General features: G+C 36.5%; 1 protein-coding gene across 3 annotated transcripts in view; it reads right to left on the reverse strand.

The window, feature by feature from the left end:
• The window catches only part of CADM3 (cell adhesion molecule 3), a 465,173-nt gene that overhangs the window by 134,403 nt on the left and 303,192 nt on the right, over nt 1–27,578 (reverse strand). For all 3 annotated transcript variants that reach the window (XM_053705518.1, XM_053705514.1, XM_053705521.1), the window contains 2 exons: nt 15,156–15,308; nt 12,643–12,780 (listed from right to left, as the gene is read on the reverse strand). In XM_053705518.1, coding sequence (XP_053561493.1) covers nt 12,643–12,780; nt 15,156–15,308 — 291 coding nt within the window. The remainder of the gene's footprint in view (nt 1–12,642; nt 12,781–15,155; nt 15,309–27,578) is intronic.

A 27,578-nucleotide genomic window follows, 5' to 3' on the forward strand; every position in this document is an offset into this window, starting at 1 on the left:
TGCCTAGATAAAAAGAAAATATTAATGTTAGAAAAGATTTTTTGATGTTAGAAGAGATTTTTTGTTCTCTCTATAGTTTTCATTGTTTTTCATAGAATCAAACATATTTTGGAATGAAGTAGATTAAATAGAGAGACTTTTTAGTACTTGTATATGGTACCAAGATGTTGAAAATTTGTTCATGAGTTTTTATTTATAAATTCTTATATAAGTGAATTTAGGTCTAGTTCTGAATTTAAACCATAAGGGTATAGAGTATTATAGTGGAATATTAATTCAGCTTCTTTTCTCATAAGTAGTTTGTTCATGTTGCCACCCCTTTTATTAATAGTCAGTTTTTTTATTCCTCAAAATTTAAAATGTTTAAGGTTTCCCTGATGTATCTCTTTAAAATGGGAGTATAATTTGTTGTCTGAGGCTCCATGCTCAATTTTTAAAAGATGTTCACGTATTCTATCTTTGAGCATTCTACTCGTTTGTCCAAAGTAGAAAAGTGAGCAAGAGCATTGTATACAATATACAATGTTTCTACTCGTACATCTAATAACTTCTTTGATTTTAGTTGAATATTTAGTGGTGGGGGATTTTAGTTCTTTGAGTTTTGTGCTGTGCTGACAAGATTTACAAGAATTGCAAGGGTAATATCCACTCAATTCATTACCTAAATGGCCTCTATCATGTACTTGTTTACCCCTTTTAAATTCGCTTGGTGAGAGTATCATTTTAAGGTTCCTAGCTTTCTTAAATATAATATCTGGTTGGTTTTTGAGATTATGGCCTAGAATTTGATCTTGTTTGAGTAGATGCCAGTGTTTCTTTAGAATTTTTTTAATTTCTAGATGTTGTGAGCTGAAATCTGTTATAAATGGTATGAACAAGTCTTCTGAATTGTCGTTCATATTAACATTTCTTTTATGATTTTTATTTTTGTTTTTTAATAGTTTCTCTCTATCTATAGTGGCTACCTCATTCATTGTTTTTTTGATACTGAGCGGGTCATAGCCTTTCTCTATGAATCTGGTAGTTAACGTTTCTGATTTAAGACTGTAATTTTCTAATGAGGAACAGTTTTTTTTTAATCCTCATGAATTGACTTTTAGGTATGTTTGATTTCCATTGTGTTAAATGACAGCTCTCAAAGTGTATATAATTGTTGGCGTCAATATCTTTAAAGTATGTTTTGGTATGAATTTGGTTATTGATTATTTTGATTTCTATATCTAAGAAATGAATCTTACTGCTACTGTATTCGTGGGTAAAAGAAATACCCATATTATTATTATTTATATCAGTCATGAAGGTGTCCAATAACTCGATATCATCCTTCCATACTAGGAAGATATCGTCAATATATCTGCAATAGTGCACGAGGTTCGCCCCCCATGGGCCTTCATAAATAAATGTTTTTTCAAAAGAGCCCATGAATAGATTGGCATAACTGGGGGCGAACCTCGTGCCCATCGCAGTCCCCTTTATTTGGAGGAAAATTTCATCATTGAATAAGAAACTATTATTTGAAAGAATAAACTTAATACATTCAAATATAAATTTGTTCTGTAATAATGGAAGTTCATTGTCTCTATCCAAAAAAGTTTTGACTGCTGTAAGTCCCAGTTCATGTTTAATGTTTGTGTAGAGTGAATTCACATCACATGTGACAAAGGTATAGTTATCTTGCCAAGTTAAATTTTTGATAGAATTGAGGAAATGTGTTGAATCTTTTAGGTATGATTGTAAATTTATGACGTATTGTTGTAAATAAAAATCAATGTATTGTGATAAATTGCTAGTAAGTGATTCAATCCCTGATATTATTGGGCGACCTGGTGGTCTCGTTCGGTGTTTGTGTATTTTCGGTAAAAAATAAAATGTTGGAGTCTTAGGGTAAGTAATAGTAAGAAAATCTAGTTCTGATTGGTTTATAATCCCTTCTTTTTTAGCATTTTGTAAAAGAATATCTAACTGTTGTATCTGTTTAGAGAGCGGGTTTATGGTTAATTTTTTGTAAGTTTCCATATCATTGAGCAGTCTGTAGGATTCTTCTATGTAATAACTAGTGTCCATGACGACAAAACCTCCCCCCTTATCTGCCGGCTTTATTATTATCTCTTTTGTGTTTTTAAGTTCTTCTAATATTTGAAATTCTTTTTTTGTTAGATTATTTTCCATTGGCTTGGTTAAATCTAGTGATGTGAGATCTTTCTTAATATTCTGTTCATATAGTTTAATATGTTCACTTTTCTCATTAATTGGATAGAAGTCTGACTTAGGTTTATAATTCGTATGTATGTAACTATTATTATCAGATTGTTGTTTATATTGTATTGGGTTCTTAAGGAAATATCTTTTAAGTGTCAGCTTACGTATGTACTGATTTATGTTAATCAACGTTTCAAATTTATTCATTTTGCATGATGGCGCAAAAGTGAGGCCTTTATTGAGGACCTCTTCCTGTTTCTCATTTAGTTTTGTTTTACTCAAATTAAAAATCCCTGTTGACTATTTTGAATGAAACGCTTGATTGTTCGATGATCATGCTTCAGAAGCTTTGCAATTTTAAGAGTGCTGCATCCCTCTGCAAGATATCTCACTATTTTTGACTTTTCTGAGCCTGTCAAATCCTTCTTTTGACCCATTTTGCCAAAGGAAAGGAAGTTGCCTAATAATTATGCACACCTGATATAGGTTGTTGATGTCATTAGACCACACCCCTTCTCATTACAGAGATGCACATCACCTAATATGCTTAATTGGTAGTAGGCTTTCGAGCCTATACAGCTTGGAGTAAGACAACATGCATAAATAGGATGATGTGGTCAAAATACTCATTTGCCTAATAAGTCTGCACTCCCTGTATCTTTTAAGTGTCAGCTTACGTATGTACTGATTTATGTTAATCAACGTTTCAAATTTATTCATTTTGCATGATGGCACAAAAGTGAGGCCTTTATTGAGGACCTCTTCCTGTTTCTCATTTAGTTTTGTTTTACTCAAATTAAAAATCCCTGATTTTATTGGTATTGTCTTTTTACTGTTTTGTTTTGTGTTTCTTCCCCCTCTTCTACCTCTAGTCTTCTTTTGTTTTGTGGGATTCTTTGTGGTTTTGCTGGTTCTTGGCATTCTTTTGAAGGCCCCGCTTTCACGGGGGAGTTCCCTAAAAAAGACGCTCCCTCAGATTTGTTTCCTTGATTCTCATAATTTCTACTTGAGAATGTTCTGTTTCTATTAGGTGTTGTAGAAACAGAAATAACACCTAATAGAAACAGAACTACTACCAATTAAGCATATTAGGTGATGTGCATCTCTGTAATGAGAAGGGGTGTGGTCTAATGACATCAACAACCTGTATCAGGTGTGCATAATTATTAGGCAACTTCCTTTCCTTTGGCAAAATGGGTCAAAAGAAGGACTTGACAGGCTCAGAAAAGGCTCAGAAAAGTCAAAAATAGTGAGATATCTTGCAGAGGGATGCAGCACTCTTAAAATTGCAATTGCAATTGCGTTTCATTCGAAATAGTCAACAGGGTCGCAAGAAGCGTGTGGAAAAACCAAGGCGCAAAATAACTGCCCATGAACTGAGAAAAGTCAAGCGTGCAGCTGCCAAGATGTCACTTGCCACCAGTTTGGCCATATTTCAGAGCTGCAACATCACTGGAATGCCCAAAAGCACAAGGTGTGCAATACTCAGAGACATGGCCAAGGTAAGAAAGGCTGAAAGACGACCACCACTGAACAAGACACACAAGCTGAAACGTCAAGACTGGGCCAAGAAATATCTCAAGACTGATTTTTCTAAGGTTTTATGGACTGATAAAATGAGAATGAGTCTTGATGGGCCAGATGGATGGGCCGTGGCTGGATTGGTAAAGGGCAGAGAGCTCCAGTCCGACTCAGATGCCAGCAAGGTGGAGGTGGAGTACTGGTTTGGGCTGGTATCATCAAAGATGAGCTTGTGGGGCCTTTTCGGGTTGAGGATGGAGTCAAGCTCAACTCCCAGTCCTACTGCCAGTTTCTGGAAGACACCTTCTTCAAGCAGTGGTACAGGAAGAAGTCTGCATCCTTCAAGAAAAACATGATTTTCATGCAGGACAATGCTCCATCACACGCGTCCAAGTACTCCACAGCGTGGCTGGCAAGAAAGGGTATAAAAGAAGAAAATCTAATGACATGGCCTCCTTGTTCACCTGATCTGAACCCCATTGAGAACCTGTGGTCCATCATCAAATGTGAGATTTACAAGGAGGGAAAACAGTACACCTCTCTGAACAGTGTCTGGGAGGCTGTGGTTGCTGCTGCACGCAATGTTGATGTGAACAGATCAAAACACTGACAGAATCCATGGATGGCAGGCTTTTGAGTGTCCTTGCAAAGAAAGGTGGCTATATTGGTCACTGATTTGTTTTTGTTTTGTTTTTGAATGTCAGAAATGTATATTTGTGAATGTTGAGATGTTATATTGGTTTCACTGGTAAAAATAAATAATTGAAATGGCTATATATTTGTTTTTTGTTAAGTTGCCTAATAATTATGCACAGTAATAGTCATCTGCACACACAGATATCCCCCTAAAATAGCTATAACTAAAAACAAACTGAAAACTACTTCTAAAACTATTCAGCTTTGATATTAATGAGTTTTTTGGGTTCATTGAGAACATGGTTATTGTTCAATAATAAAATTAATCCTCAAAAATACAACTTGCCTAATAATTCTGCACTCCCTGTATTTCCTTAAGAACCCAATACAATATAAACAACAATCTGATAATAATAGTTACATACATACGAATTATAAACCTAAGTCAGACTTCTATCCAATTAATGAGAAAAGTGAACATATTAAACTATATGAACAGAATATTAAGAAAGATCTCACATCACTAGATCTAACCAAGCCAATGAAAAATAATCTAACAAAAAAAGAATTTCAAATATTAGAAGAACTTAAAAACACAAAAAAGATAATAATAAAGCCGGCAGATAAGGGGGGAGGTTTTGTCGTCATGGACACTAGTTATTACATAGAAGAATCCTACAGACTGCTCAATGATATGGAAACTTACAAAAAAATTACCATAAACCCGCTCTCTAAACAGATACAACAGTTAGATATTCTTTTACAAAATGCTAAAAAAGAAGGGATTATCAACCAATCAGAACTAGATTTTCTTACTATTACTTACCCTAAGACTCCAACATTTTATTTTTTACAGAAAATACACAAACACCGAACGAGACCACCAGGTCGCCCAATAATATCAGGGATTGAATCACTTACTAGCAATTTATCACAATACATTGATTTTTATTTACAGCAATACGTCATAAATTTACAATCATACCTAAAAGATTCAACACATTTCCTCAATTCTATCAAAAATTTAACTTGGCAAGATAACTATATCTAACTATCAAAAAAACAATGAATGAGGTAGCCACTATAGATAGAGAGAAACTATTAAAAAACAAAAATAAAAATCATAAAAGAAATGTTAATATGAACGACAATTCAGAAGACTTGTTCATACCATTTATAACAGATTTCAGCTCACAACATCTAGAAATTAAAAAAATTCTAAAGAAACACTGGCATCTACTCAAACAAGATCAAATTCTAGGCCATAATCTCAAAAACCAACCAGATATTATATTTAAGAAAGCTAGGAACCTTAAAATGATACTCTCACCAAGCGAATTTAAAAGGGGTAAACAAGTACATGAAGGTAATGAATTGTTTCTTATCTGATGCTTTAAAGTGTCTTCTCCATTCTCTTTGTATTTGTATTTTTATTTTTATTTTTCTTTTGTCTTATTTGATTCTATTTATAAATATCTTTCCATTAAACTGGTTGTAATCACAACCGGAACAAACATTTCCGACTTTTAAATCAAACATCAGACTACTGTTAAAAACATAGTGCTTACTGACTCTATATATTTGACAATTGTCGTCATTTTTCTAAGGTGTATACGGAATCAGCAATAATATGAATACATGCACTATAGTAAAATACGGTATCACATAGATAAGTTTTTTTAAGTTCAAACACATTACACCTTTGAGAGATCGATACAGAATACTTGCACGCTTTATATTTATGCTTTATATTTATTTTTTGTGTAACTCCTTATATATGTGTAGACACATTTGTTATGCTACTTATAACCAATGTATTTAAATAAAAAGTTTCCCATACAAATGGAAAACATTTGACACGCTTTCAAACTTGAATGGCATCAAACACACCTGTGAATCTGATTGGAAATACATCCACCAAGGAGGGAACCTCTCAACCTATAAGGAAGATGTTACAGACATTTAAACCTGGATCACAACAGAACGAGCATCTTGATAAAGGCCTATTGGGCTGAATAGCGTAGATTTGCTGGTCTACTTTCAATTCTTACCTTTGATACAAGTGGTTACAGTAGGTACGGTGCAATATCCCTCTCACACAATCTAGAGTGGCTGATATATGCTTAATAATCCGACCCATGATCTGCTTACCGCTTGTGTCTATTTGACGATTACCTTAATACTTCTGGGGTTTCAAGCAAGCTCCTGACTCTCATACTGGTAAGGGTAATAGGACTCGTTTGGTATAGCTGTGAAACAAATCATCAGAAGCCAGCTAATACCTCGGTCCCAGGACCTACCCTTATACCTGCTACTGTGGCCATTATCTAAGGACGCTGCAAGATTATTCACTATATAGCACTGAAGAATCACATAAATTAATAGCGTGCTTTCTATACCAATACTTGTTTCGTTCACACCAGGATAATCACTCTGCACAAAGTCACAGGACTTAATAACAACGGACAACTTTACATACATCAGAGACGGTAATTTGTGTGCCCAATTTGAGAACATTGCTCCATATTTAATACGGACACATTTGCAGTTTTATGTTGCCAAAAGTATCCAGCAAGCCAGCTTTTTTTCTTGCTCTTATATCTCAATAGTTGCAATACAATATCGTTGTTTGTGTGCCAGTAACTTGGAACCGCTATTTGATTTTTTATGCATTTTATATTTTATGTCTTATATCATCACATTGTTTTAAACTAGTGCCGGCACTATACTGTTATCCCATTATTGTATATTAAATTTTATTATTCGATATATTTATTTTTAAAACCACATTTATACATCATTATGTCAGTATAGATATACCGTATATATTTAGAGCTCTTTGCTTTTATTAGCGCTACCCTGCACTTTTTTTTCATTTTTTTCATTTTTTTTTTCATGTTTTAAAAGATATATAGACAACCTTTTCTTACTATGGCATGGAACAGAGGAGGGTCTCACACAATGGTTTGAGAATCTCAACAGGGCACACCCAGCACTAAAGTTCAAATGACATCAAGCAGGGACACTGTTGATTTCCTGGACTTAAGGATTTTTAAGAAATATGGGTGATTACAAACTACCCTGTATACAAAGGTAACTGATAAAAACTCGCTCCTCCATGCACATAGCTGCCATCCTCCTGCTCTAAAAAAGCACTACCAATCTTCCAGTTCAAATGAACTATTAGAAATAACTCTGACCAAGACCTTATGAGACAACAGATCGATGAGATGGAACAGAAATTTCAGTTAAGAGGATATAAACATGGACGACTAAAAGAAATCAAACACGACGTGATCAAAACTGATCAACAGAGTCTCTTATCATTAAGAAGTATTGAAAGACAAGATAACAGGTTGACGTTCACCACCACATATGATGTGGATAAACATGTTCTTGTTGACAGTTTGGGATGCAATTGGTCCCTAATAAATATGGATAAAGATCTGCCCTTATATGGATCTCCTCCCCCCCAAGAATTGTGTACCATAGGGCAAGATCCCTTAGAGACCAATTAATACAAACAGACCCTAGGAAATGCTATATCAAAGATACATGGCAAAAAGCAAAACCGGGATGTTACCACTGTGTAAGTTGCACAACTTGTGGAGATCTTACTACAGGGGAAACATTCAGGCACCCCACACAAAGAAGAGCTTCAGAATTAAACACAGGGTGACATGCACCACTACCCACATAGTCTATCTCCTCCATTGTGTATGTGGTTTATTCTATGTCGGGAAAATTGTGGATGACCTACGGACCAAGATGGCAAACCACAGATCCAGAATTAGAACAGCCCTGGACAAAAGGGATTTAGGACCAACCTGTGGCCAGGCATTTCGTTCAAGCCAAACACAAGGTCGCCAACCTGAAGTATATCATAGACCACATACCACCACCCATGAAAGATGGGGACCGTGCGAAGATGCTACAACAATGTGAAGCATGGTGGATATATGAACTGGGGACCATGGCACCGCAGGGCCTGAATGTCTACCTGGACTGGCACTGTTATTTGTAAAGACTCCTTACGCTCAATTTAATTATGAGAGTCCATAATCCTCCTTGTTAAGAGTCTATGATCCATACTGTGTACTACACATAATTCTTTAAGCATATTTTACATACTTCTAAGCGTGGCTATGAAGGAAATTGTGTATATGGCTACCCCCTAGATTGGTACTAATACCAAGTATGCATACATTTTCTTTCTACTTGATTTAGATTCAGTAGTGTTCTTTTTGAGATGTATGTAGCATTATGCATATAGCAAGCCCATTATGTTGTATGTAGATTATCTACCATATCTTTAAAAGGATACACTGGGGTTTCCCTTCTATTGTTTATAACCATAATGGTTACATGTTGCCTGGAGGACGGACAATTTTTGATACTTTTTTTTATCTACTGTATGTCTGTCACCTTGCAACATTGTAACATATATACATGGGGATTCATGATAATGTGTACTATAATGTCTGTTCTAATTAATTCAAACTAATTTATTTTATTTACTGTCTTAGTATTCACTGTGCCTTTTACACCAGGCCTAATGACACTGCATTGTTCTATTATAAACTGTTTGTCACTAAATGGCCGGTCAATATTGTGTAGCTCACATTCAGTTTTTGTTTTGTTTTAAACTAAATGAATACCGAATAGTGCAGCCAATGAATATTCGGGAAACAAATTTCCCTAAATATTGGGTACGATAATTTCATACGAAACAAAATTTCTTAACTGGACAAGTCTAATGAGAATTCATCTTATAGAATCTCACCAGACCAGGGAGCTTTAAAGAATTGGGCATTATGTGTCAGTAACTGTTCCTTTCCAATAGTTTCTGTGACAATCTGACATTAGTTGTGACACTTTGACAGTAAATTGAACTCTGAAAGTTACTCTGAAACAGAGAAAAACTAAATTCACTCTCCTGTAAATCTACTGTGATTAATAAACCTGTCTGCCTTTTATGGATTTCTTATTTCTTTCAACTGAAATTCAATTTTTGATGCACAGTATGGTGTATAGTTTTCTTTTTAATTCTAAGGTTTTTGACAGCATCTGAGGCTCTTTGATTGCTGAGACCTATTTCATTATGATCAAAATACACACAGAATTTAATTTGAATTTGCCAATAATAAATATACTTTTTTTCAGTCTCTTCAACATTCACTGCTTACAGTTTACAAGTAATGACATTTGCATGACTGCGTTTTACAAATTTACAAAAGAAAATATCCTACTATCTTTTTATTTTATATATTTTTTCACACCTTTCTCTTGTTACTGAGTTTTACGGTACTCTTGGAGCTGGATGAACATAGAAAATAAATTAATGTTTTCATCATTTTTAAAGGAAAAGTTTTAAAGGAAATTGAACTTTCATAGTTCAGACAGAGAATACAATTAAAAAAAAAAAAAAAATCCAATGTATTTCTGTTATGAAAATTTATTTTTTAATCTTGTTATTCTTTAAATTTCCAGAGCACTTTTTGGCAACTGCATTTACAATAATCTTGTTATACATATACAGTATATATATATAGAGAGAGAATGATGATAGATAGATAGATAGATAAATGGATAGATAAATAGATGATTGATAGATGATAGATAGATAGATAGATAGATAGATAGATGATAAATAGAAAGATAGATAGATAAATAGATAATAAATAGAAAGATGGATACATAGACGGATAGATTATATATATATATATATATATATATATATATATATATATATATATATATATATATATATATATATACATACATACATACATACATACATATATACATACAGAGAGAAATGCACTCACAGGAACAAACAACCGGCTCAATACCATTGTTAGATTGTCATCTGAGGTTGCTGTGTTCCTTGTTCAGAGAGGAATTGCCTGACCGTAATAGGCAGGATCAGACTGATATACTACAGGAAAGTTTTACTCTGTGAAAAGCATTACTGGGCTAAAAGATGCACCCAGGTGGTAAATCACCATAGAACAGGCTAACAATGGTATTGAGCTGGTTGTTCATTCATGTGAATGTTCTTCTCTCTGAGTATATATATATATATATATATATATATATATGACTGAGTCAGATCGTTTGTTGGGAGGATTGGAAGCAGACCCATTGAGAAAGGTGCCAGAGGCGCATCGAAAGGTCTGGGGGTACTTGTGTGATGAATATTGTCTTTTGTTTACAATAAAGAAACATTTTCTACAAAGACCGGTGAGTGCAGCATTATTTTACTCACATGGAGTGAATATTGGAAATTATATGTATTGTATATGCAGCACCACGGCAATCGGATTGTGACTGATGGAGTGCACCTTATTTTGAAACTATATATATATATATATATTATGGGACACAAAGGAGGGATAGGGGGTAGCAGAGTAATATGGTGGCAGGTAATCTCAAAGTATAACTATCCTTATATATTTAATTTGTAAATTTTATGTTCCACTTGAAATATTACCTGTTGTGGAGGCTAAACAGACAGAACCTAAACAACTAGTTAAACTAATTGTAGAGAAGTGCACAATTAAGTATAGAAGGATTAGCTCCACAATATGAAGTATCTATTAACTCTGCAAGAATGGTTTTAGAAATTAAAGAAAAATATTATTCCATTTCATTCACACATTGCTATCTTTAGTGGAAAATCTAAGTCACAACCAGGAATAATCAGTCATACAATAGCATAGGCTACGTTTAAAAACACTTAAACCAGGTTGGCATTAAATATAGAGTTACCGGAAAGATACTCATGTACTCGGATTGTAAGGGCTTAGTTTATTTCCGTTTATTTTTAACTGTTGGCTTATATTTATTAAACATGAGTATCTTTCCGGTAACTTTATATTTAATATCAACCTGGTTTAAGTGTTTTTAAACATAGCCTATGCTATTGTATGACTGATTATTCCTGGGTGTGACTTAGATTTTCCAATAAAGATAGCAATGTGTGAATGAAATGGAATAATATTTTTCTTTAATTTCTAAAACCATTCAGAGTTAATAGATACTTCATATTGTGGAGCTAATCCTTCTATACTTAATTGTGCACTTCTCTACAATTAGTTTAGCTAGTAGTGTATATATATATATATGTCTCTCTGCACGTGCATGTGAAGCATAGCAAGATATTGTCACTGCACCTACATTTTAAATATTGCAGCTGCTTAAATCAGCAATGGGGCTTGTATCATGTCAGCGATTAACACATTGAGTCATTAACAGATGGTACATGCACCTTAGGCTTTCTAAGCAAGTGCTGTGTTTAAAATGCTGGTGCACAGTGCATACTTAAATACACTTTTTAAAGCATTTTAGCTAATGCATGTATATTACAAAAATGCTTCTGTTCAATACCGGAATGCAATACCGGAATGCTTCTGTTCAATACCGGAATTCCCTACTACATGAACTATTGAACTTCTGAATACTATTTTTGTTAGATCTAATTATGAACATTCAAAAAAACGGAAATAACATTTGATTACCGAATTTTAATGGATTTTCATTCTTATCAACATTTGATTGCCCAAAACGTATGTCCACAGGAATATTCGTTCTACCAAACTAATAACACTTTCACCACATTCGCCCATCTCTACTGAATTTGTAATCTATGTTAAATACCCAATATTTAAATAACAAGGAACAATGTTAAAGTTAACTACAGAGCAGTACTGCACTACTGGGAAACAAGGCTGGCGATTGGTGGCTACACACATATGGTCCTTGTCATTGGCTCATCAGATGTGCTCATCTATGTTCTAGTAGCAAATTGTCACACTTAAAGGGATACTAAACCCAATTTTTTTCTTTCATGATTCAGATAGAGCATGCAATTTTAAGCAACTTTCTAATTTACTCCTATTATCATTGTTCTCTTGCTATCTTTATTTGAAAAATAAGGTATATAAGCTAAGGAGACAGACAGTTTTTGGTTCAGACCCTGGACAGCATTTAGCTACCAATCAGCAAGCACAACCCTGGTTGTGAACCAAAAATGTCAAGGCTCCTAAACTTACATTCTTGCTTTTCAAATAAAGATAGCAAAAGAATGAAGAAAAATGATAAAAGGAGTAAATTAGTAAATTGCTTAAAATTGCATGCTCTATCTAAATCACGAAAGATAAAATTTGGATTCAGTTTCACTTTAAGCTGACTTTTACTATGTGTTTAAACACAATTATGTGCAAGTAATAGTGCGATAATACCTTGTATCTTTACAAGGTATTATTACAAAGACATTACTCTTACCATGTAGCTCTTCCAATCCTTTGTACCATCTAAAATTGGCAGCAGGTTTACTTCCGAATGTCTTGCATGTCAGTTTTGCTTTTTGATCCTCTTTAAAAGGTGTTTCAAAGCCAAATATCTGTGGTTTTTGAGGGACTCCTGGATGCAAAGGATAAAGTAATGTTATGAATAAAAACACATTGACAAGGGCAACTTCAGATTAACAATTCATCTAGACCAAACATCCTTAAATTTAGCCCTCCAGAAGTTTTGGAACTACATTTCCCACAATGCTTATATCAGCTGTCTGAGCATCATGGGAAATGTAGTTCCAAAAACCTCTGGAGGGCCAAGTTTGAGAATGTCTGATCTAGACAATATTTAGGACAATATTTTTTTGTTTTGTGATTTATCAGATCAGTAGTTTTATGCTATAGACTAACAGGATCAAATATGAAAAGTCTCTTCCTTCAGTTACACTTTCAAATTAGGTATAATCATCTTAAAGAGGCACACAAGTTAGTTCAGACTGAAGTCAATTGGAAAGGTTGGAAAGGTCTGTCTGTTTAATTTTGAGTTTTATTCCCTTTTAACCTAAGCTTCCAAAGTAAACATATCCAGCAACATTGTGCTGAGGATACCAAGAGAACAAAACAAATTAGATAAGTAAATTTTAAAGTTTTTTAAAATCATATGCTGTATCTGAATCACAAAAGAAAAAACAGGGGATTCATGTCCATTTAATAGCATTTTTTGCATGTGCAATGTAGTTTAATTATGATTTCTGTCATGTGCCTTAAATATATTTTTTTCTTCCATAATTTCAATATGATCTTTAAAGGGACATGAAACCACAAATGTTTCTTTCATGATTCAGCTAGAGAATACAATTTTAAACAACATTCCAATTTACTTCTATTATCTATTTTGCTTCATTCTTTAGATATCCTTTGTTGAAGAAATAGCAATGCACATGGGTGAGCCAATCACATAAGCATCTATGCAGCCATCAATCAGCAGCTACAAAGCCTACTTAGATATACTTTTCTACATAGGATATCAAGAGAATGTAGCAAATGAAATAATAGAAGTAAATTGATTAATTGCGTATTTTTATTTCAACATTTCCTTCATTTGATTTATGCAATCTTTAAATTAAGATTTTTTTTGTGAGCCCTATTATTATGTATGCATCACCTAGCAGGGAAAACTCCTTTGCTAGACACTGTTCTCAAAGTAAAAGCTACCTTTAGAGAATTAAGAAAGGGAGGGGCTTAACAGTAGTGGTGAACGAGCTTTAGATAGTTGTACCCTTAATGTTAACTCTTAGATGCAAAGTAAAGCAATTCAGCCCATTGGCTTCCAAGGTGTTACTGCCATTTGTCTTTGCCTCAAACCTCACTACTGATGTGGTAGCAACATAGGTCATTCCATTACTGTGATGAAAATACATTCAGGACCAGATTATGAGTTGATGGCAAAATATCACTTGCGCTAAAGCGACATTTGCACTCAACTGATTAATAAAAGCGGATGCTAATATGCGGTGGTATTACGAGTTAGGTGCAATGCGAACTTAACCTCGCGTTCACATTGCACGGAAGCAAGAGCAAGCTTCGATAGGCTCCAATGGGAGCCTCGTTCTGACGCCATCATACACTGCACAGAACCTAAGCACAGTGAAGAGGTTAATTAGTGCAGCGATGGGCAGCAGATTTAAAATATATATGTATATATACATAAAGAAGCAAAAGAAAGAGCACTCCACGGGATTTTTAACTTGCAAAACACACTTTATAGTGAACGTTTTGCAAGTTAAAAATCCTGTGGAGTGCTCTTTCTTTTGCTTCTTTATGAATACTGTTGGTGCACCCAGGGCCGAAATCTAAAAGTCAGGAGTGCGGTCTGTTCTTTGCTTGTATATATACAGTACATATATATTTATGCATTAATATGTGTAAATATACCTATTAAAACATAAATATACCTGTATATGTATATAAGCATATACATATATATTTACAGGGAGCACACAGTTCCCATAAACTGCAATGTAAAGGCCCTTTTCAGTGCCCCACAAACTTTTAACCCCTTAAAACTTCCTAGTGCAGTATTTGTTTAAGAAAAAAAATGCTAGCAAATTTTTTTTATTATATAAAAAAATAAAAGACACTTTGGGGGTACTTTTAGAAAATTATCCAGAGATCTAATCTATGGTTAATTTTCTGTGCAGTAATTACTACCATGAGCTCTCAGTAGCAATAACCAGCCACTTGTAATGGTTGGTTATTTATCGCGCTCCATTTGTAATCTAGCCCTTATTGTGCTAATTTTAAAACAACTATCTTAAAAATAAAGCGAAAGCAAAAATCTATAGAAGGTACTTTGTGCATGCAGGGTGCATATTCTGACCATTATTCTAACATTGTAAATAATGGGGTTACATTTATATATCAGATAGTATCATTAAGAATGGTCACTACTACCAATGGTGTATAAGGATAGACCTAAAACATAAACAAATAATTACATACCTAGAACTGTTATCATGGCCTTGGCAATCCTCACAGGCATGGTGAAGATGGAACATGTGTACTCTCCTTCATCTGACAATGCCACATTGCTAATACTAATGGTCAGCTCGTTGGCAGTAGAGCTCACCAACTGGATTCTGCTGTCTCTTAGAGCTGGTAGAGATATCAGGAAAGAAAATGGAAATTAGTGACATAATTATATTAGTAAGAGAAATGAGGGAGTGATAGGAGGAACAACGAATTAGAGAACTTAGAGGAAAGGGGATTGAGATGAGTAGAGTATGAGGAACACAGAAGAAAAGACACATAGGGGTATATTTATCATAGTGCGAGTGGACATGATACGATGTAGCGTATCATGTCCACTGCACATTGATAAATGCCGACAGCATACGCTGTCTGCATTTATCATTGCACCAGCAGTTTTTGTGAACTGCTGGTGCAATGCCGCCCCCTGCAGATCTGCGGTCAATTGGCCGCTAGTAGGGGGTGTCAATCAACCCGATCGTATTCGATCGGGTTGATTTCTGTCTGAGGCCTCAGAGCAGGTGGACAAGTTATGAAGCAGCGGTCTTTAGAAGGCTCACACGGAAACAGGGGCATCAAGTTCCATGAGTAGCTTGATAAATCATCCCCAAAGTGTAGGTAAGACAATATACAGAAAACTTAACACTTGGTAATGGCAAGTGGAAGAGGTAGAGCAGGGCAATTAAAATGCAATACATATTCTGATAGGGAGAGAAGGGAATATATAGGAGAGAAAAGAGGACCAATAAGATAGAAAGCCAGAAGGGTTGAAAAGGATTAGAATAAAAAAAAGTACAAAGAAAGTAAATAAATACAACTGGATGGTTAGTAAGTAAAAGAGAACATTACTATAGTCAAAACTTTAAAATGTATTAAAGAGAAGTGGCGTAATAAAACGCACTAATGTCCCTTACTAGCTATAAATATTACCCCCACAAAAGGTTTAAACAAATAGCTAACGTCCTACTCAGGAACCAAAGCAATACATTGTATCTCCTAAGCAGAACACTACACATTTAACCCATTTTTAGTGTCAGCTAGATTCAAAAAGATCTGCCACATGAGTGTATGCGTATTTCTTTCATGTAATTAGCAAGAGTCCATGAGCTAGTGACGTATGGGATATACAATCCTACGAGGAGGGGCAAAGTTTACCAAACCTCAAAATGCCTATAAATACACCCCTCACCACACCCACAATTCAGTTTTACAAACTTTGCCTCCTATGGAGGTGGTAAAGTAAGTTTGTGCTTGATTTTTATGATTTCTTCTGTGATAAGCGCTTCTAAGCATTCTGAAGCCCAATTCTTCTCAGAGTACAGTGTTTGTCAAAGGGATGTGAAGAGAGTATCGCCTGTTTGATTTTATGGTTTTCCTCGTGGGAAATCTTTTAAAAAATTCTCTGTTATCGGTTGTAGGGATTCATCTCCTACCTCCCTTTTCAGATTGATGATATACTCTTATATACCATTACCTCTGCTGATAGCTTTCAGTACTGGTGTGGCTATCTGCTATATGTGGATGGGTGTTTTTCGGTAAGTATGTATCATTATTTTAAGACACTCTCAGCTATGGTTTGGCGCTTTATGTATTAATATAATGTTTTAAATATATGTATTTTACTTATATTTGCCATGAGTCAGGTCTATGTGTATTTCCCTTTGCAGTCCAGCAGTTTTGTTATGGGAATCATGCTTAGGAAGTTTGTCTTACCTGTGGTATAGACTTTTTTTTTTCAATTTGACTTGTTTTTTCTTGGAAAACTTGCGGGCAAATTAGGCTCGCAAGGGCACAAAATGCTGTTATTTATTGCGTCATTCTTTTTTTTGGGTGTGAATGTGCGTCTGTCATAATGCAAGTTCATAATTTCCTGCATCTTAGTTGACGCTAGGTTGTTTGGTGCAAAATTGTGTTATGGCGCGAGTTGCGTCATTTCCGGATGTTTGTTGGCGCCAAAATATTTCTCAACTTCCTTTTGCATTGTGTGTCATACTTGGCGCCAAAAAAAATAGTTTTATTTTACCTCACTTCCTATATGCTCCTTGGCTTCTTTATGCTCAGAGGGCTATGCTATTTGCTTTTTTTTTGCCAATTTTAGCATTTGCATTTTTCCCATTCCTGAAACTGCTATATGTGGAAATAAGATATTTCTGTTTAATGTTATTTTTCTTTTTCTACATTTTACAAGATGTTTCAATCTGATCCTGTCTCAGAAGCTGCTGTAGGAACCATGCTGCCTGAACACAGTTCTACCAAAGCTAAGTGTATCTGTTGTAAGCTAGTGGAGATTATATCTCGAGCTGTAGTATGTAACAGTTGTCATGATAAGCTTTTGAATGCAGAAAAGGTTTCTATTAGTGCTAGTACAGTAGTACAGTATCTGTTATTCCTTCAACATCTAAAGTACATGATATGAAAAATTATATTGCTGATGCAATACAGAAGGCTATGGCTGCTATATCGCCTTCAAATAAACATAAAAGATCTTTTAAAACTTCTCATAATATTGATGAAATTTGTAATGACCGGCAACATACTGATATATCCTCCGCTGATGAGGATCTCTCTGATTCAGAAGATCCTACTTCAGACATTGACACTGATAAATCATCTTATCTTTTTAAGATTGAGTATATTTGTTCTTTGTTAAAAGAAGTGTTAATAACTTTGGATATTGAGGAGTCTGGTCCTCTTGATAATAAATCCAGTAAATGTTTAAATTCTGTTTATAAACCTCCTGTGACTACTCCTGAGGTTTTTCCTGTTCCTGATGCCATTTCTGATGTGATTGCTAAGGAATGGCCTAAGCCTGGTACTTCTTTTGTTCCTTCTTCAAGGTTTAAAAAGTTGTATCCTTTGCCAGTGGCTAAATTAGAGTTTGGGGGCAAAGTCCCTAAGGTTGATACCTCTTTTAACCCCTTAATGACCGAGGACGTGCAGGGTACGTCCTCAAAAAAAAGGCAGTTAATGCCTGAGAACGTACCCTGCACGTCCTCGGTTTGGAAAGCAGCTGGAAGCGATCCTGCTCGCTTCCAGCTGCTTTCCGGTTATTGCAGTGATGCCTCGATATCGAGGCATCCTGCAATAACCATTTGTAGCCATCCGGTGCAGAGAGAGCCACTCTGTGGCCCTCTCTGCACCGGACATTAACGGCTACGTTCGTTGGTGGGTGGGAGCCGGTATGGGAGGTGGGTGGCGGCCATCGATGGCCTTTGTGATGCGGAGGGGGGCGGGATCGGGGGCGGGGACGACCGGGGGGACGCGCACGGACGCGCGCGCGTGCACGGGGAGGCCGGGCGGGCGCGTGCACGGGGAGGGAGCGGGTGGGAACCACTACGCTACAGAAAATGTTTATGTTAGAAGTGGGGATCAAAGGGGTTAATATGGTTTTTTTGGTGATCGGTTTGGCTGGTGGGGTATTGGACTGTGGGGGGGAAGCTACACTACAGAAACAAAAAGTAAAACATAAAAAATAAAACATTTTTATTTGCAAACTGGGTACTGGCAGACAGCTGCCAGTACCCAAGATGGCCCCAATAAGGCAGAGGGGGAGGGTTAGGGAGCTATTTTGGGGGGATCAGGGAGGTTGGGGGCTAAGGGGGGACCCTACATAGCAGCATATGTAAATATGCTTAAAAATTTTTTTTTTTTTTTTTTTTTTTTTTTATACCTTTTATTTTAGTACTGGCAGACTTTCTGCCAGTACTTAAGATGGCGGGGACAATTGTGGGGTGGGGGAGGGAAGAGTGCTGTTTGGGAGGGATCAGGGGGTGGGATGTGTCAGGTGGGAGTCTGATCTCTACACTAAAGCTAAAATTAACCCTGCAAGCTCCCTACAAACTACCTAATTAACCCCTTCACTGCTGGCCATAATACACATGTGATGCGCAGCAGCATTTAGCGGCCTTATAATTACCAAAAAGCAACGCCAAAGCCATATATGTCTGCTATTTATGAACAAAGGGGATCCCAGAGAAGCATTTAAAACCATTTGTGCCATAATTGCACAAGCTGTTTGTAAATAATTTTAGTGAAAAACCTAAAGTTTGAAAAAGTGAACAATTTTTTTTTATTTGATTGCTTTTGGCGGTGAAATGGTGGCATGAAATATACCAAAATGGGCCTAGATCAATACTTGGGGTTGTCTACTACACTACACTAGAGCTAAAATTAACCCTAGAAGCTCCCTACATGCTCCCTAATTAACCCATTCACTGCTGGGCATAATACACGGTTGGTGCGCAGTGGCATTTAGCAGCCTTCTAATTACCAAAAAGCAAAGCCAAAGCCATATATGTCTGCTATTTATGAACAAAGGGGATCCCAGAGAAGCATTTACAACCATTTATTCCATAATTTCATGAGTTGTTTGTAAATAATTTCAGTGAGAAACCTAAAGTTTGTGAAAAAATTTGTGAAAAAGTAAAATAATTTTTTTATTTGATCGCATTCGGCGGTGAAATGGTGCCATGAAATATACCAAAATGGGCCTAGATCAATACTTTGGGATGTCTTCTAAAAAAAAATATATACATGTCAATGGATATTCAGAGATTCCTGAAAGATATTAGTGTCCCAATGTAACTAGCGCTAATTTTGAAAAAAAGTGGTTTGGAAATGGCAAAGTGCTACTTGTACTTATAGCCCTATAACTTGCAAAAAAAGTAAAGAACATGTAAACATTGGGTATTTCTAAACTCAGGACAAAATTTAGAAACTATTTAGCATGGGTGTTTTTTGGTGGTTGTAGATGTGTAACAGATTTTGGGGGTCAAAGTTAGAAAAAGTGTGTTTTTTTCCATTTTTTCCTCATATTTTATAATATTTTTTATAGTAAATTATAAGATATGATGAAAATAATGGTATATTTTGAAAGTCCATTTAATGGCGAGAAAAACGGTATATAATATGTGTGGGTACAGTAAATGAGTAAGAGGAAAATTACAGCTAAACACAAACACCACAAAAATGTAAAAATAGCCTTGGTCCCAAACGGACAGAAAATGGAAAAGTGCTGTGGTCATTAAGGGGTTAAGGATCCTTTAGATAGGAAGATTGAATCTTATCTAAGGAAAGATTATTTGCATTCTGGCTATATGCTCAGACCAGCCATTTCTATGGCTGATGTTGCAGCTGCATCAACTTTTTGGTTGGATAGCTTAGCACAACGGGAAAAAGACTCTGATTTGCATAGCATTGTTAGTTTGCTTCAACATGATAATCATTTTATCTGTGATGCTATTTTCGATATCATCAAGATACATGTTAAATCTATGTCTTTAGCTATTTTAGAGCTTTATGGCTAAAATCATGGAATGCTGACATGGTGTCTAAATCTAGGTTACTATCTCTTTCAGTCCAGGGTAATAATTTGTTTAGTTCCCAGTTGTATTCAATTATTTCCACTATTACTGGGAGGAAGGGAGATTTTTTGCATCAAGATAACAAGTCTAAAGGCAAATCGAGAGCTTCTAATCAGTTTTGTTCCTTTCGTCAGAATAGAGAACAGAAAACCGCTCCTTCCCCTAAAGCCTTCCTCGAGTTGGAATAAATCCAAGCCTTACAAGAAACCAAAGCCAGCCCTCAAGACTGCATGAAGGTGCGGCCCTTGATCCAGTTCTGCTGGTGGGGGGCAGATTGAAATTATTTCAAGATGTTTGGGCAGGTTCCATTCAGAATCATTAGATTCAGAATATTGTCTCCCAGGGGTATCAAATAGGTTTCAGTATAAGACCTCCTGTGAGAAGATTTTTTCTCTCTCACTTTCCAAAAAATTCTGTGAAAGCTCAGGCTTTTCTGAAATGTGTTTCAGATCTAGAGCTTTCAGGAGTTATTGTGCCAGTTCCAATTCTGGAACAGGGTCTGGGTTTTTATTCAAATCTATTCATTGTCCCGAAGAAGGAAAATTCTTTCAGATCAGTTCTGGATTTGAAGTTTTTGAATCATTTTGTAAGAGTCCCAAATTTCAAGATGGTGACTATAAGGACTATTCTGCCTTTTGTTCAGCAAGGTCATTACATGTCCTCAAAATACTTACAGGATGCATAACTTCATATTCAGATTCATCCAGACCACTATCGGTTTCTGAGCTTCTCTTTTCTAGACAAGCATTACCAGTTTGTTGCTCTTCCATTTGGCTTAGCAACAGCTCCAAGAATCTTTTCGAAGGTTCTCGGTGCCCTTCTATCTGTAATCAGAGAGCAGGGTAGTGCAGTGTTTCCTTATTTGGACGATATCTTGGTACTGGATCAATCTTTTGATTTAGCAGAATCTCACATGAATCAACTTGTGTTGTTTCTTCAAAGACATGGTTGGAGGATCAATTTACCAAAGAATTCCTTGATTCCTCAGACAAGGGTCACCTTTTTAGGTTTCCAGATAGATTCAGTGTCCATGACTCTGTCATTAACAGACAAGAGACAAATGAAATTGGTTTCTGCCTGTCGAAACCTTCAGTCTCGATCATTCCCTTCAGTGGCTATGTGCATGAAAGTTTTAGGTCTCATGACTGTAGCATTGGACGCAATCCCCTTTGCATGTTTTTCATATGAGACCTCTGCAGCTTTGCATGCTGAATCAATGGTGCAGGGATTATACTCGGATATCACAGTTGATATACTTAAATCCCAACATTCAACTCTCTCTGTCCTGGTTGTTAGTCCATCATTGGATTATTCAAGGGGCCTCTTTTGTTCATCCTGCCTGGACTGTGATTTCAACAGATGCAAGTCTCACAGGTTGGGGAGCTGTCTGGGGGTCTCTGTTTTCAGACAGACAATATCACAACTGAGGCATAAGTCAATCATCAAGGGGGAACTCTCAGTCCTTTAGCAATGAAAGAAGTATCTTGGATATTTTCTTGGGTGGAATCCAACTCCTGTCTAATTTCTGCAAAACATATTCTAGGTGTAGGATTGGGTGTAGAATTGGGAGGCACATTATCTCATTTGTCAGTCTTTACATACAGGGGAGTGGTCTATCCATCCATATGTATTTGGTCAGATTGTACAGATGTGGGGTCTCCCTGAAATAGATCTGATGGCTTCCCATCCAAACAAGAAGCTTCCCAGGTACCTGTCCAGGTCCAGGGATCCTCAGGCGGAGATGGTGGATGCATTAGCAGTTCCTTGGTTTTACCAACCTGCTTACATTTTTCTGCCTCTAGTTTTTCTTCCAAGGGTGATCTCCAAGATCATATTGGAACAATTGCATGTGTTTCTGATAGCACCAGCATAACCTCACAGGCTTTGGTATGCGGATCTTGTCCGGATGTCCAGCTGCCAACCTTGACTACTTCCTTTAAGGCCACACCTTCTGTCTCAAGTGCTGTTTTTCCATCAGGATCTTAAATCGCTAAATTCGAAGGTATGGAAATTGAACGCTTAGTGCTTACTCATAGAGGTTTCTCTGACTCAGTGATTAATACTATGCTACAGGCTCATAAGTCTGTTTCAAGTAAGATTTATTATCGGGTTTGGAAAACCTATATTTCCTGGTGTTTTTTCTCATAAATTCTCTTGACATTCTTTTAGAATTCCTAGAATTTTACAGTTTCTTCGGGATGGTTTGGATAAAGGTTTGTCTGCAAGTACTTTGAAGGGACAAATCTTCTCTTTCTGTTTTATTTCACAGAAAGATTGCTAAACTTCCTGATATTCACTGTTTTGTTCAGACTTTGGTTCGTATCAAGCCTGTTATTAAATCAATCTCTCCTCCTTGGTGTATTAATTTGGTTTTGAAGGCTTTGCAGGCTCCTCCTTTTGAGCCTATGCATTGTTTGGATATTAAACTACTTTCATGCAAAGTGTTGTTTGTTTTGGCTATCTCTTCAGCTAGAAGATTTTCTGAATTGTCTGCTCTCTCTTGTGAGTCTTCTTTTCTTATTTTCCATCAGGATAAGGCTGTTTTGCGGACTTCGTTTAAATTTCTTCCTAAGGTTGTGAATTCTAACAACATTAGTAGGGAAATTGCTGTTCCTTCCTTGTGTCCTAATCTCAAGAATACTCTTGAAAGATCTCTACATTCTTTAGATGTTGTAAGAGTTTTGAAATATTATGTCGAAGCTACTAAAGATTTCAGGAAGACTTCTAGTCTATTTGTTGTTTTTCCTGGTCCTAGGAAAGGTCAGAAAGCCTCTGCCATTTCTTTGGCATCTTGGTTAAAGCTTTTGATTCACAAGGCTTATTTAAAGGGGGGACAGTCTCCGCCTCAGAGAATTACAGCTCATTCTACTAGATCAGTTGCCACTTCTTGGGCATTTAAGAATGGAGCTTCGGTTGCTCAGATTTGCAAAGCAGCAACTTGGTCTTCTTTGCATACATTTACAAAATTTTACCATTTTGATGTATTTGCTTCTTCTGAAGCAGTCTTTGGTAGAAAAGTTCTTCAGGCAGCTGTTTCAGTTTGATTCTTCTGCTTATGATTTAAGTTTTTTTCTTGAAATTTATGTGAAATTAAAAATTTATAAGAAAGACTTATTTTTTGTGGATTTAATGTTTTCAGCGGAAGTAGCTGTTTTTATTTTATCCCTCCCTTTCTAGTGACTCTTCTGTTGTCTCCCACATCTTGGGTATTTCTATCCCATACGTCACTAGCTCATGGACTCTTGCCAATTACATGAAAGAAAACATAATTTATGTAAGAACTTACCAGATAAATTAATTTCTTTCATATTGGCAAGAGTCCATTAGGCCCACCCTTTTTTATGGTGGTTATATTTTTTGTATAAAAAGCACAATTTTATTTCCAGTTCCTCCTTTTGTATGCTTTTTTACTCCTTATTTTTTCACCCCAGTACTTGGCTATTCATTAAACTGAATTGTGGGTGTGGTGAGGGGTGTATTTATAGGCATTTTGAGGTTTGGGAAACTTTGCTCCTCCTGGTAGGATTGTATATCATGCAGAGAAGGACAGGCGGCACTCCAGGATAAAGTTAAAAATTCATTCTTTATTCCAAAAATTCTTTAAAACAACAACACTCATGTTGCAAACAAAAGGTGGAGGAGGAGGAAACCTTACATGTTTCGTACCCTGCGGCACTTAATCATAGATACCTTTTTGGTATTTTTGTGCTGGCACCGCTCCAACACAGACCTGTTACCCACTTTTAGGATCCTGGAAAAGATCATTTGTTCAGCCGTATGACGTGGACTGAGCGGCGCCGCATCTCTTTTACTATAGGATTGTATATCCCATACGTCACTAGCTCATGTACTCTTGCCAATATGAAAGAAAACATAATTTATGTAAGAACTTACCTGATAAATTCATTTCTTTCATATTAGCAAGAGTCCATGAGCTAGTGACGTATGGGATATACATTCCTACCAGGAGGGGCAAAGTTTCCCAAACCTCAAAATGCCTATAAATAAACCCCTCAACACACCCACAAATCAGTTTAACGCATAGCCAAGAAGTGGGGTGATAAGAAAAAAGTGCCAAAGCATAAAAAAATAAGGAATTGGAATAATTATGCTTTATACAAAAAAATCATAACCACCACAAAAAGCGTGGGCCTCATGGACTCTTGCTAATATGAAAGAAATTAATTTATCAGGTAAGTTCTTACATAAATTATGTTTTCTTTCATGTAATTAGCAAGAGTCCATGAGCTAGTGACGTATGGGATAATGACTACCCAAGATGTGGATCTTCCACGCAAGAGTCACTAGAGAGGGAGGGATAAAATAAAGACAGCCAATTCCGCTGAAAATAATCCACACCCAAAACAAAGTTTAAATCTTATAATGAAAAAAACTGAAATTATAAGCAGAAGAATCAAACTGAAACAGCTGCCTGAAGTACTTTTCTACCAAAAACTGCTTCAGAAGAAGAAAACACATCAAAATGGTAGAATTTAGTAAAAGTATGCAAAGAAGACCAAGTTGCTGCTTTGCAAATCTGATCAACCGAAGCTTCATTCCTAAACGCCCAGGAAGTAGAAACTGACCTAGTAGAATGAGCTGTAATCCTTTGAGGCGGAGTTTTACCCGACTCGACATAAGCATGATGAATTAAAGATTTCAACCAAGATGCCAAAGAAATGGCAGAAGCCTTCTGACCTTTCCTAGAACCGGAAAAGATAACAAATAGACTAGAAGTCTTTCGGAAATTCTTAGTAGCTTCAACATAATATTTCAAAGCTCTAACTACATCCAAAGAATGCAATGATTTCTCCTTAGAATTCTTAGGATTAGGACATAATGAAGGAACCACAATTTCTCTACTAATGTTGTTAGAATTCACAACCTTAGGTAAAATTTTAAAAGAAGTTCGCAACACCGCCTTATCCTGATGAAAAATCAGAAAAGGAGACTCACAAGAAAGAGCAGATAATTCAGAAACTCTTCTGGCAGAAGAGATGGCCAAAAGGAACAAAACTTTCCAAGAAAGTAATTTAATATCCAAAGAATGCATAGGTTCAAACGGAGGAGCTTGAAGAGCCCCCAGAACCAAATTCAAACTCCAAGGAGGAGAAATTGACTTAATGACAGGTTTTATATGAACCAAAGCTTGTACAAAACAATGAATATCAAGAAGATTAGCAATCTTTCTGTAAAAAAGAACAGAAAGAGCAGAGATTTGTCCTTTCAAGGAACTTGCAGACAAACCTTTATCCAAACCATCCTGAAGAAACTGTAAAATTCTCGGAATTCTAAAAGAATGCCAGGAAAAATGATGAGAAAGACACCAAGAAATATAAGTCTTCCAGACTCTATAATATATCTCCCTAGATACAGATTTACTAGCCTGTAACATAGTATTAATCACAGAGTCAGAGAAACCTCTTTGACTAAGAATCAAGCGTTCAATCTCCATACCTTTAAATTTAAGGATTTGAGATCCTGATGAAAAAAAGGACCTTGTGACAGAAGGTCTGGTCTTAACGGAAGAGTCCACGGTTGGCAAGAGGACATCCGGACAAGATCCGCATACCAAAACCTGTGAGGCCATGCTGGAGCCACCAGCAGAACAAACAAGCATTCCTTCAGAATCTTGGAGATTACTCTTGGAAGAAGAACTAGAGGCGGAAAGATATAGGCAGGATGATACTTCCAAGGAAGTGACAACGCATCCACTGCTTCCGCTTGAGGATCCCTGGATCTGGACAGATACCTGGGAAGTTTCTTGTTTAGATGAGAAGCCATCAGATCTATTTCTGGAAGACCCCACATTTGAACAATCTGAAGAAATACCTCTGGGTGAAGAGACCATTCGCCCGGATGTAACGTTTGGCGACTGAGATAATCCGCTTCCCAATTGTCTATACCTGGGATATGAACCGCAGAAACTAGACAGGAGCTGGATTCCGCCCATACCAGAATTCGAGATACTTCTTTCATGGCCAGAGGACTGTGAGTCCCTCCTTGATGATTGATGTATGCCACAGTTGTGACATTGTCTGTCTGAAAACAAATGAATGATTCTCTCTTTAGAAGAGGCCAAGACTGAAGAGCTCTGAAAATTGCACGGAGTTCCAAAATATTGATCGGTAATCTCACCTCCTGAGATTCCCAAACCACTTGTGCTGTCAGAGACCCCCAAACAGCTCCCCAACCTGTCAGACTTGCATCTGTTGAAATTACAGTCCAGGTCGGAAGAACAAAAGAAGCCCCCTGAACTAAACGATGGTGATCTGTCCACCACGTCAGAGAGTGTCGTACAATCGGTTTTAAAGATATTAATTGAGATATCTTTGTGTAATCCCTGCACCACTGGTTCAGCATACAGAGCTGAAGAGGTCGCATGTGAAAATGAGCAAAGGGGATCGCATCCGATGCAGCAGTCATAAGACCTAGAATTTCCATGCATAAGGCTATCGAAGGGAATGATTGTGATTGAAGGTTTCGACAAGCTGAGATCAATTTTAGACATCTCTTGTCTGTCAGAGACAGAGTCATGGACACTGAATCTATCTGGAAACCTAAAAAGGTAACCCTTGTTTGAGGAATCAATGAACTTTTTGGTAAATTGATCCTCCAACCATGATCTTGAAGAAACAACACAAGTCGATTCGTATGAGATTCTGCTAAATGTGAAGACTGAGCAAGTACCAAGATATCGTCCAAATAAGGAAATACCACAATACCCTGTTCTCTGATTACAGACAGAAGGGCACCGAGAACATTTGTAAAAATCCTTGGAGCTGTTGCTAGGCCAAACGGCAGAGCCACAAACTGGTAATGCTTGTCTAGGAAAGAGAATCTCAGAAACTGATAGTGATCTGGATGAATCGGAATATGCAGATATGCATCCTGTAAATCTATTGTGGACATATAATGCCCTTGCTGAACAAAAGGCAGAATAGTCCTTATAGTTACCATTTTGAATGTTGGTATCCTTACATAACAATTCAATATTTTTAGATCCAGAACTGGTCTGAAGGAATTCTCCTTC

The sequence above is a fragment of the Bombina bombina genome, chromosome 1 (genome assembly GCF_027579735.1).
Source record: "Bombina bombina isolate aBomBom1 chromosome 1, aBomBom1.pri, whole genome shotgun sequence".
NCBI lineage: Eukaryota > Metazoa > Chordata > Amphibia > Anura > Bombinatoridae > Bombina > Bombina bombina.